The sequence below is a fragment of the Marmota monax genome, unplaced genomic scaffold (genome assembly GCF_021218885.2).
Source record: "Marmota monax isolate L192 unplaced genomic scaffold, Marmota_monax_Labrador192_F-V1.1 WCK01_AAM20220418_F8-fsc00064, whole genome shotgun sequence".
Taxonomy (NCBI): domain Eukaryota; kingdom Metazoa; phylum Chordata; class Mammalia; order Rodentia; family Sciuridae; genus Marmota; species Marmota monax.
The window spans coordinates 6342702-6355856 of NW_026694542.1; the positions used below are offsets into that span (position 1 = coordinate 6342702).

At 35.5% G+C, this 13155-nt stretch overlaps 1 protein-coding gene across 1 annotated transcript in view; it reads right to left on the minus strand.

Moving 5' to 3' along the window:
- Positions 1-13155, minus strand: part of Utp18 (UTP18 small subunit processome component) — a 36182-nt gene that overhangs the window by 17301 nt on the left and 5726 nt on the right. Inside the window, exons 3-7 of the mRNA XM_046420677.2 lie at positions 12028-12126; positions 7222-7289; positions 3515-3603; positions 1525-1650; positions 1250-1424 (exon numbers count right to left, since the gene is read on the minus strand). Coding sequence (XP_046276633.1) covers positions 1250-1424; positions 1525-1650; positions 3515-3603; positions 7222-7289; positions 12028-12126 — 557 coding nt within the window. The remainder of the gene's footprint in view (positions 1-1249; positions 1425-1524; positions 1651-3514; positions 3604-7221; positions 7290-12027; positions 12127-13155) is intronic.

The window sequence follows — 13155 nt, forward strand, 5'->3', positions numbered from 1 at the left end:
ACCACCACAAAGAGAAATATATTTATCATTACTATCATTATTACCAAGCTATGTTTACTGAAGGTAGAGAAAAAGGAAAAATATCAGGAAGAAAAGACAAATGCCAAGTCCAAAAAGCAGACTTCATACACTTCAGATATCCACCAGATCCAGAGTAAGGTTACTAACCAACACTTAGCTAAACCTCAATGTACTCTGCTAGAGGATGCAAGACAAGGATGGTCCAAAATCCATTCCTTTGATTAGTGAAGTAATATGTAAAACTAATAACTACTGCACATTATTTTCTATTTCAATATGAGGAGTGGGTTTAAATTTTTTCCAAGTACAGTCCATGAACCAGCAGCACCAAAGAGCAACTGGAAATGAAGAATCAGACACACCTCAGACCTACAGAATCACAGCTGCAACTTAACAGGACTACCAGGTGATTCACATGCTCACTGACTTTGGCTTAAGGCACGGTTAGGTAAACCAGGAACCTACAGGATCATTAAAGGTGTGAGAAAATAGGAGAGAGTAGCAACAGTGAAAATAAACATCATAAATGTTTCTGAAGTTGGCTGTAATTCATTTTCAGCCACTAGTAGGAAAACACTTAAAGAAAGCTACTTTTGTCCTTTTACAGCTACACATGCTTTTTAACAGGGAGACTGCCAGTGAGCTATGGCCTATGCCAATGCTATATCCCAAGATTTATTATGCTAACCCAGCCAACCTCATTACAATGGTTTTGGTTCCCAAAGGAATCATTACGTGTCACTATATTTTGTGGCAATATAGGTAGGAGAATACAGGAAAAGAATGGATAAGGTAGAAGTTAGATAAATCTTCACCTGATGTTTATTTTTATGTAGTTACTTCTGAAGACTGATCTACCTCCAAAATAGTGCTTTATTCCGCTAATCAAAATTTATAATAAGCAGAATTAAAGGGTATAAAAATTTCCTATCAGAGAAGAAAAACAATGTGTCCAAGGAAGTGGATTCCAGGTCTTCTTGCTCCCTGTTTCAAGCTCTTTCTGCTACCTCAATTGCTAACTGTACAACAACATATCTGCAAATTAAGATTTTTCCATAAGTGCTTAGTAACTAAGTTAGTTAACTTGTTTAATTCAAACATATTAGCACAATGACATTTTCCTAATACTAAAGAAAAAAAAAATGAAAAAGTAGTTGTGAATACCATTAAATCAACTCAGCTTGGGCAGGGAATGAATGGCAGGCAGCGTGTTCAACAACAATCTTACCTCTCACTTGATGCACAGGAATTAACTTTCCAGCTATCATATCATAGACATAAAGAACCTTGCTGTGAATACTTGTGGCTAAAACTTCTTCTCCATTAGCACTAAAACAAGCCTTAAAGATTGGAAACTTGTCCAAATAAATGCTCTGGATTTTAGGATTTGTTTTGCCATCAACCTAGAAGGAAGCACAAAATATTTATTTTGGCTATTTCTATGGACTCTATATGCTGGTAGTAAACATTTTTCATGACAAGTCTTCATTCTAAAATGCATACCTGAAACAGAGACACGGCATTATCCAACCCTGCGACCATCACAACCTGTGCGTGAGGATGGAACTGCACTGATGAGATCCGAGCAGTGGTAGGCCGTTCAGCATTAGCAGGTTGGCAGTTCTTTATCTAAAGAAAAATAAAGCTGGAATTTTATCAGTCCAAATCAGTTAATATTATTTAGAGCATGAGAAAAACACAAAAATAGTTTATAAATCAGAACAACTAGAATGGTAACCAAAAGATCACAGCTCTGGCACCAACTAGCAAGTCACTTCACCATCTTTCAAATTAAGAGATTAAATCACCAAATGTCTAGATTTAAACTTTAAAGCATTAGCATACTATCATTCAAGATACATTCATTTAAGTTAGGAGATTTTCACGTCTGGAGAAATTTTACTTAAAACTACTGCTCTGGTAGCACAAGTGTAAGAGGCACCATGCAATTGTCCCCACAGCTCTATGGTTGGCACAGACTGCTTTATGTTCTCCTCCCAGGGTACCTGGTTGCTAGTTTAAAGTGATGGTAATCTCATGAATCACTGGGACTATTTTCAGTTACTGCTTCTGGCTTTACAGGTTTTTTTCCCCTGCATCAAAAATTCAACTAAAAACAAAGCTGGGTTGGGGATATACCTCAGTTGGTAGAGCGCTTCCTCGAATACACATGGCCCTGGGTTCAATCCCCAGTACTACCACCAAAACAAAACAAAACAAAACAAAAACAACAATGCAAATCAGGTATGGTGGTGCACACCTGTAATCCCAGCAACTTGGGAGGTACAGGGAGGAGGAGTGCATTGCAATTGAAGGCCAGCCTGGGCAACTTAGTGAAACCCTGTCTCAAAATAAAAAATTAAAATAAAAATGGTTGGAGATGTAGCTCAGGAATAGAACACGTGTGTTCTCAAAATGAAAATAAAAAAGTGCTGGGGATATAGTTCAGTGGTGGAGCATCCCTGTGTTCAATCTCCAGTACCTACCCCCACCACCCCCAAACGAACAAACAACAACAAAAAAAAACTAAAGCAAGTAGCATATGTATATTTGTTTTGTTTGTGAATACCGAATTAAATTTTTATATGAACTACATTTTCAATGCAGTTGAATGTATCCTATGAGGAGCGGAATGAACTGACCTCATAAGGTGGGAGGCAGCAGAATCTTTCTGTCTCCTAGTAATTTACCATGATAATTCCCTTGCCCCATCTAAATACACATGCTATATTATAGGGAAATATTTATGTCATAAGAAGGTCTATTAATTTGACACAAATTTAACTGAACCACTGTTCTAGGTAGGTTCTTGGTTACCACAAAGAACCAGCTAGATACAGTGATGAGTTAAAAAATAAATAGTATAGGCCACTTTAGATAGTCATTTCTGAGGTTACATTTGAGAAGAAAACTAAGAATGAGCAGGCCACTAGCAGTGCTTGAAGGACAGAAAGAAAGAGCAAGAGCAAAGGTTCAAAGGCAAGAAAAGACTCAGCATATGTAAGAAACAGAAAAGGCCTGCATGGCACAAGTAGGGAAATAGGGAAAAGACGTCTAAGATGAAGCTGATGATGTGAACAGAAGTCGGATCACAAAGGGCAGCGTAGGCTACGATAGGAATTCAGAAGGTTTCAAAAGCAATGAAAAGTGACATAACCAGATATTTTATTTTTAAAAGCTCCCTCGGGCTACTACATGAAGAATGGTTTAAAAAGAGGTCAAGTGGAAGGGGCAAGATCAGTCAACTACAAAGACACTGCAGTAGGTCAGGTGAAAGATGACAGCAGTATGGAAGCTGCTGCCAATGGAAATAAAATACAAAAGGAAAAGTCAAATAGGATTCCTAGAACTACTTGAGACATAATTTAGCATCTCTTAGGACAGTAAGTACACTTAATCCCACATATAATAGGAATCCATACATCTGTACTGGGAGGCAAACTGAATTTCAGAGGTAAATAACTGGATAGGTCCCAACTTTATAGACTCTCACCTTCAAGATTCCTCTTGGAAGAGAAGTTGATGTGGATATGAAATTCCCAGTCCTGTGCAACAAATCATCTTCATCCTCTTCACTTTCATCTAAGTTGAACAAACCCACAAAGTTGATCTTGAGAATCAACAAGATGGCCCATCACCTACCCCAAACTTCTATATTTCCAATTTCAACTCTCTCCAGCCTCCCAATCTTGATCACTTTTTAAAAGCCACAATTGACAAAAGCAAAACACATCTTAAAGAAAAGGGAAAAGATGACACAGTATGCAATATAGTTAAAATCAAAGCTTTACTGGAATGAAAGACTAACACACACACATACAGAGATTTAACTAAAGATGAAGTGAAATAAGTTTAAACAAAGCCAGCATTTAATTTAAAAAGAGCAACTCGTAATTATGGCAAAAATTACCAATAAGGTTGACAGCAGACCTAGCCAGATGACACACATGAAAAAGAACTAGAAAAAATTTCATTTTACTAAAAGATCAATGTCACAAACTCGCTATCAGAACTTCAAAGAGCTAACAGGGCTGTTTTTCCCCTAGATATTACTGATGATTCTAGCATGGAGCAGAAAGAAGCTGGGCAAACTTTTTAAACACTTATGGAGCTAAAAATACAAAAGTACTAGAAAGCCCTCTTGTTTCTCAAGCGGATCTGGATTAGGGCCACCAAAAGAATACACATGGAATTGAGAGTGAAATAAGAAAAATAAGAAAATCTTCCAGGAACTGAAATCCAGCTTTATATCTTCATAATTCCTCAATGAAACTATATGCTCTGGGACTGCTCATGTGGCCTGCCCAATTACCTATTCAGGAACAAATATGGAAACCATCATCCTAGACCTAATTAATCCACATGAATTTTTATATATAAGGTCCAGCACTCAATGAAATGTAACCAAACCAATACTGATGAAATAACTTGCTTGGGCACAATGGCACATGCTTATAATCCCAACAATTCCAAAGGCTAAGGCAGGAGGATTGCAAGTTACAGCTAGACCTCTCTTTAACTTGAAGAGACTCCCAGCAACTAAGCAAGACGCTATCTCAAAAAATAAAAAGGTCTGGGGACGTAGATGAGTGGTAAAATATCCCTAGGTTCAATCCCCGGTACAAAAAAAAGAAAAAAAAAAAAAAAGAAATGAATAAGATAACTTGACTGCAAATGAAAAGGGAAAACAGACAATTCCCATAGGTAGTCTAGACAATGAAGTTGGCAGACATAAACTTCAAAGAATAGTGAATTGACATATTCTTATATGTATATAAGAATAATGAAAAATAATATTCAGAATTGAACCAAACAATTAGAAAATTTTTATAAAAAGACCCTAATGGAAATTCTAGAATTAAAACATGAAGTTATTAAAATTTAACCCTGAATGGATGTTTTTAACAGTGTATCAAAACTGGTTGAAGAGAGAATAAGTGATCTGGAAAATGGATCAAAAAAAAATCCATACTATAAAAGTATAGGGGAAAAAAAGAAAATACAGAAAGCATTTAACAAACATGCAAACTGTCAACTGGAGGGAAGGGGAAGGGTTTAAAATTAAAACAATGATAATAACAAAACAATCCTTAGTACTAACAAATTTTGGAGCTGTGTGATGTTACTTTTGTTGTTCTATTTGAAGGGGAGGACTTCTCTTTTAAAAAACTCAACTATGCATTTAAAAATACATTGGAGAGAATTGTGAAGCTGGATTCTTGTCACCATTCTGCTAATAAGTATACTGTGGGCAAGTCACTTATCTCTTTGAAGCTCTCTCATCTGTAAAAATGAAGGTGGGTTTAGGCTAGAATATCCCAGATGGTAGCAGGCTGGCAACTACTGACTTTCCATTTACTTTTTCCCCTGTGCACAAAGCCAAACAAAACTTCCTGGCATCCCTCAAAGTTAATGTAACCTCATGATATAGTTACAGCAAAACAAAAAATGTAGGCAAAAGTATCATAAAACCTTTCAGGTAAAGCCAATAATAAACCTCCTCTGGGGAGTCAACTTATATCAACACCTTGGACAGTTTCAAAAGGAAGACCCACCCAGAAACAGCAGACCCTTCAATTTGGGTCCCTTCTCACAAGCCCAATTTGATGTGCAAAAAAAAAAACAAACCCAAAACACAGGAAAAACCTTCTATTTGATTAAACTGCTGGGAGCTGAATGATTTACTGTTTCAACAGGTAGCACATCCTTATATCTATAATTACACAGATCTAAAAGGTTGGTGATTTATAAATGCAACATTCTAAAATGCATAATAAAAACACATTTCATACAGGAGGATAGAGTAGTGACCTAGAGTCTACAAGCATGTCATAAAAATGGCTAAAGGAACAAGGGATGTTTAACATGTTAAAAACAAAACAAAAAAAAACTTAGACATTTCTCAAATAAAAGAGCTTTATAAGATTAAAATTATGAGAGCTTATATAATCCATATATGTTCAAAAGGTAGGACTACAGTTGTTGGAAGATGAGTCTCAAAACAAACAAACAAATAAATAAATAAATAAATAAACAGTTCCAAAAGAAAAACAGTCTAGTAACAAGTACAACATTATTTCATATATTTAAGCAGAGGATAATATCATAGAAAAGATTCTTGAAGTGGATGAAATCAAACTATATCACTAATATTTCCTTCAACTTCTAAGAGCATCTGATTAGAAACAATGTTATTTTTCCTCTCAGACTGAACTTTCCAACAAAATTATACAAAATACTCACTCCCTGAATTAAAGACTGCAAGGGCTGATGGGGGTGGGAAGAGGTGGGTAGAGGTGGTGACAATCAAACAGCACTCGTTAGGTAACAAGGACGCTAAGGAAGGCACTCCTATACTATGTGGGAGGATATATATTCTAGACTTCCTCAAGGATTTCAAAGGTTAATTACAAGTCTAAAATTTATAACTTGAAACACAGAAACCAAATTGTGGCTAAGCCATCTGTATTTATAATATCTAAACTCAAAGGACATTAAATACCAGAAGACAATAATGATATGAGCCAACTTTAAAAACTAGAGTGGAAACCAGATTTTTTATGATCAATCATCTGGGCTTGATCTGACATGTACTTCATAAAAGACAAGAATATTACTTGTTTTTCCTTAATCCTATGCCATAATGCAACATAGCTCTATTGAGAAAGAAACAAAATTCATCTACCCTTTATTTTCCTTACAGTGCAGAACATACTATCTTGAATATCCTTTAATCTTAAGTGCTTGGAACCAGAAGTGTTTTGGATTAGACTTTGGAATATTTGCATATGCATAATGAGCTATTTTGGGAATGGAACCCAAGTCTAAACATGAAATTCACTTATGCTTCTTATACCCCTTATACACATAACCTGAAGGTAATTTTATATAATATTTTTAAATAATTTTGTTCATGAATAAATTTCATGGTGTGGAGTTTTTCACTTGTGGCATCATGTTGGTACTCAAAAAGTTTCAGATTTTGGAGCAATTCAAATTCGAGTCAGGGATGCTCAACTTGTATTAAATCTTCCACTATTAAAAAAGGCTTCCCTCAGAGAAATGGTAGACTTTAAAACCAAATATTTTTTTTTCAAAAAAGTTCTACTTGAAACACTAGTTTCTAAGGAACCTAAGAAAGCTCAAATATAACAGAATAGGCAAAGAGACTTATTTACTAACAAAGCTATCAACACTCACCATCTGAAGATGTTTTCCGCTTATTAGTCTCTGCCCAGGCAGGTACTCCTCCCATCGCATGCTGAAATCTAAGCAAAAATACTTTTTAAAAAAATATTGTGAGGGCTAGGGTTGGCTCAGCAGTAGAACGTTCACCTAGCATGAGCAAGGCCCTGGGTTCAATCCTCAGCACCACATAAAAATAAATTAATTAATTAAACATATTGTATCCAACTACAACTAAAAAATAAATATTAAAAAAAAATATTGTGGGGCTGGGGATGTGGCTCAAGTGGTAGTGCGCTCGCCTAGCATGCGTGAGGCACTGGGTTCGATTCTCAGCACCACATAAATGTAAAACACAGATATTATGTCCACCTAAAAAAAAAAAAAAACTAAAAAAATTAAATAGTTTTTAAAAATATATATTGTGATAATCACTGTATATTCATAGAGCTTGATACATTTAAAAACTAGTTTAGAGCACCCCTGAGAGAACATACAGACTTTCTTCCACAGAAGTTACTACCATCAAAAACAGAAGTTATCTTTACTCACAAGGAACATTCTCACACTGCTTATTTTGAAACTTGCAGGAACCTCTCCCCACCTCAACTAGCAGATACAGGACACCCAGATACCTATTTGTTGTTAATTTATGTCTAGTCATATGACTATTGTTCATTTCAAAACATCTTCGATGTCAGGACTAATTAAAGAAGCTATAATACCAATGTATGTAACTGAACAAGTCTGAAAAAAAATGACCACATTGGTAAGAATATAAAAAACTTCATCTCATATCATTAAAATAAAATGGGAGCATTTTCCTCTATTATAAAGTAAGCTTTAAGAGAAGCATGAGGATGAACACTGAAAAAAAGAGAGAAGCATGCTGGCTGTATTCTGAACAACTAGTAAGTGAAAGAGGACAAAAAGTCATTGCAACTTTTTAATGCAGAAAAACAAACTAGCCCAAACTAAGCCAAGTAGCCATAAAAAAAAAAAAAAAAAAAGCAAAACTATTTTCAGAAAATACAGAAAAGGCAACACAGAACTGTGATTCTTGAAAGAAGGAAGATAAACAAGGTGAGCCCTACCAATACCAGGAATTTTCCCCTTATGGCATTTAAATTTGGGGAGGTGGGGTGAGTCAAATCCCCAGCCCTGTTTTGTATTTTATTTAGAGACAGGGTCTCACTGAGTTGCTAAGTACCTCGCTTTTGCTGAGGCTGGCTTTGAACTCAGGATCCTCCTGCCTCAGCCTCCAGAGCCACTGGGATTATAGGTATACACCACCATGTCTGGCCTTTGATGGCATTTAAGACCCTGGCACAGAACCAAGAAAAAGGACTGACTTGAAAGAAGCTACTCTGAAAAGAGCGAGAGAAAGAGCTTGGGAAATCTGCATAAAAGTCCAATGACAACTCTTCCGAATACTAAGCTCCACACTGATAAGATGAGCTTCATGAGGTCAGGCAAAGAAGTACAAAGGGGCTAAGTCACACAGAACCAAAGGCCAGACATTCAAGTTGCAACCAGCTAGACGGAAAGTCCTTACTCAACACTCAGCATTCAGCAGATATCCCAGAAAGACCATACCTTAGTAGAGGGACTAAACCAGCCAAGAGTAAGCACCTCCCCCTAGACCTGCTTAAAAACAAATCTTGAAAGAATCAAAGTGATTTGTAAGCCAATTAAATGCCTGCCAAGACAAATAGCAAAAAATAACAAAGCCCAGAATTCAACTTGCTACACATTCAATAAATAAAAACATGAACTATAACAGAAGAAAATCAGACAACAGAAATAGAAATAACAGACATGACAGATTAGCACTCAAGAATAGCACTCAAAGATTTTAAAATATAAATAATATATCAAAGCATTTAAAGGAAGTATGAACTACAATATACTATCATATAAAGTAAAATAGAAAGGTTTCAAGCTGAAACTATCCTCTAAAGCTAAAAAAAACAATATCTGAAATAATCAATTTGCCAGATGAGTTCAACAGATTCAAAAGACTACATTCTGTATCATCTCATTTACAGGACATTCTGTAAAAGGCAAATCTATAAGGTCAGAAAACAGATCACTGTTTGTCAGGAGCTAATAGCATTATAAGTAGAGGAGAGAGGGTTGACTACAAAGGAGTATTTGACACCTCTGGGTGTGACAGCTATGTTATACATATTGATTCCCTACCTTAACTGTGATGGTGCTTAAATGACTGAACATACTTAACAAATTCTATGTTATACTGCAGATTATGTATCAATAAACCTACTTTAAAAAAACAGTATGCATGAAGCCCTGCAATAAGTGAAAAAAAGATTCTGCAGTGTGCCAAGTGTGAGGTCACCAGACTGTGATATAGCTAGCCCTGAAGAAGCTCTAGGCCAGAAATTACTGCCCCCAGGAGTGGAGCCCCATGAAGTATTCAACACAGTGCCAAATGCAAAGGACCAGATTAGCTGGCCCCAGCAGTCTACAGTGCAAAGGGTAGGGAAATGGGGCAGTCAGACCTGAAACAGCCATTTGGAGGCCTTCAGGGGAAAGAGTGGGTCTATTTCTGTTCTTACTTCTTTTACTCATTCTTTCAACCCTTAAATATATTCATTTTAAAAATCTGTTTCAAACTGCCACCTCCCAAAAAAGGGATGATAATGCAAAGAACCTCTAAGAACATAAAATAATGTAAAGCTTTTTAATTTTTTTAAATTTGTTAAGCTTGAGTTGGAAGTATCAAAATCATTATTTTAAAAAATGTATACATCCTAGCTCTAGTCAACTTTTAAAGAGCCTAGAAACAATAAAATCCTCATAACATTAACTATACTCTAGATATGATTTCCCACTGAAAGGAAGCAAAGTTCCTGGGAAAACAGGCTGATTCAGGGCAGGAAAAGGACAAAGTAAACCTAGAATACCTTTGAAGCCAGAAAGGATAGGAAATATGAACACAAGAGCCAACTACGAAGGGCTCCTCCATAGGCCAGATCTGGAAAATTAGAGCAAAGACCTATGACAATATTTGATTATAACACACCGAATAAATAAAATCCCATGAATCCAAAAGAAAATCAGTGAAATCCAGAGGGGAGGGGAGAGGGGACTTCTTTTCAAAAGATCAAAAGAAGGCCCACCATTAAAGTAGAATGAGAAACAGAGTAAAGACCATAATTTGCAAACTAAGTACACTAATACTTACAAACAGATAACTGGACAAAACAAGACACACAACAGAGCTCAAAATGTCCAAAACCAACTCACAAAGACCCATACATTCCAAAATAAGACCACAAGCAGTTAACAATATGCAGACTTCTAATAACTTGTCTGGCTTAAAAATTCTGAACAATTCCCTACTCAAGACCATAATTTTTATATTAACTTCTACCCTAAATTTATCCCTATGGATAACCTCAGGCCCAAATTCCATAAACATCCTGCCGGAATTCCGTCACAGACACTGAGACTCTCAAAATGGTGCTTTCTCCTGTTCAGCAAACTTAATAAAAACCAACTCCATGTGATCAAAAGGCTTCTGTTATCATCTATGTATGAGCATTTCAATGATAGAAACAGAAAAAAACACCATTTTGCTACCCTTAATGTAATAACTACTTCAGGCAATAATAATTATCAATGTTTTAAACCCTTAGGTGAGTTTCTGGGTTCATTCAATGCCCAAGAACCTCACATATTATTTGCTAATTGGAAAGACGAGGTTAAGACTTTCAAAACAAAGCTATCTATTGGTACAAAACCCTCAGTGATAATGCTTTGCATTATTGGTGATGCAAATAATAGAAATATTAGTAATATCATAGTACATATCACCTTAACAAGATTCCTGCAAAAATGTTTCAGAAACCCAGATAATGGAAGATCTCCACAATGAAAAAAATAATCAGACTGGGGAGGAGAAAATGGGAAGTTAACTGATTAATGGATATAGGATGAGAAAAACATTTGGACACCACAATGAAGAGATCATTGTACAATATTGTGAATATACTAAGTGACGCTAAATTGTGCACTTTAAAATGGTTACATTTCTTAAAACTAAAACAATAAAATAGTTACATTTATGTGAACTTCACCCTCAATGAAAAGTCAGAAAATAAGACTATGAGACATTCTACAAAACATGCCTCAACGTTAAAAACAAAACAGTATCATGGGGAAAAAAAAACCTAAAAGATGGAATGTACTGGTTTAGGTTAAGAGAGATTTAAGAGATGTCAAGTCAAAATATAATGTATGAGCTTCATGAGAACTGAAGAAATTAATACTGGCTGTCCATTAACTATTAATTTCCTTAGGTGTAGCAATAATATCGTGACTATGAAGAAAAATCTCTTTAAACTTACGTGATGCACACTGAGGAAACTGGGGGCAAAGTGCTGCCTTATCTGCAGCTTATTTTCAAATAGACTGGGAAAACACACACCAAATACATAATATAAATATGGCAAATTTGTTTGAAAAATCAGTGTACAAGGTTAACAGGTGTTTAAATACAATACTGTCGCAAAGAGATGGTTTATTATATAAAAATTAACAAGCAAGTTAACAATATTATTATTGATTATGTTTAGATGATAGCATTTCAAGTTTTCTTTCAAATTTTCTTTGCATCTGTTGCATTCCCATCCCCCAATACTGACAAGTAATCACTGCTTCCAACAGCAATGCTCCTACTGTTTCATAATGGAAATGTAACTATCGAAGAAATTATTATAGTCAAAGATGGAACAAACCCCAAATAAAATGCTGGTTACATACTTCTTGATAAATCATATGAAAATGGATACTTACTCTTCTTTCAATCTCTTCTGAAGTTTATCTTTTGAAAGTTTACTTTCAGTTGCATTTTTCATCATATCTTTCCGAAACCGATTGTTCACCATGTCAACCCTATAAAACACAGAATGACATATTATAAACAATTTTAAGAGTCATTATAAACTGGTGCTGCCTTTAGCATTTTGAGAAAACACTAAATGGAATTTGTAAGATGGATTTGTAAGATGCAGAACATCTCGCATATATTTTTCTCCATTCTTCCTCCTTTGACGTCTTCAATATTTTAAATCATCTAGCTTACCCTATGGAGAGCTGGAATTTCAGAAAACTCTTCACGTCTTCTCTACATACATATACCATTCTCTAAAATAAATCCCAGGTAAGTCAAAGAGTTAAGTGTACAAAAAGCAAATCTTAAAATACTATGAAGGAGCTGCACACGGTAACATATGCCTATAACTCTAGCAATTCCAGAGGCTGAGGCAGGAAGACAGCAAGCTTGACACCAACCTCAGCAACTTATAGACCCTGTCTCAAAATTTTATTTATGGGGATGTAGCTCAGTGGTAGAGTGCCCCTGGGTTCAATTCCCAGTACAAAAAAAAAAAAAAAAAAAAAAAATGCCATCAAGGAAAAATATAGGCAAACGTCTATCTTTCTGATAAAGAACATTTTACTATTAAAACAAACAGTAAGGGGCTGGAGTTTTAGCTCAGTGGTAGAGCACTTGCCTAGCACCTATGAGGCATTGGATTTGATCCTCAGCACTACATGTAAATACATAAAACAAAGGTATTGTGTCCGCCTACAACTAAAACAATATTTTTTAAAAAAGCAACAATAAAAATAATGAATGAGGGCTGGGGTTGTGGCTCAGCAGTACAGCGCTTGCCTAGCACGTGCGAGCCCTGGGTTCGATCCTCAGCACCACATAAAAAAATAAAATAAATAAAATTAAAAAGGTGCTGTGTACAACTACAACTAAAAAATATTAACAAAAAAAATAATGAACGAAAAGTTTCACAAATCTCACTTATCTAAAAATTTAAAACTTCTGTGCACAGAAAGCTGAGGGTAAGCCTACAATAAATGAGACACATAACAGTTTGAAATTCTCAATATTTAAGAAACTTGACATAC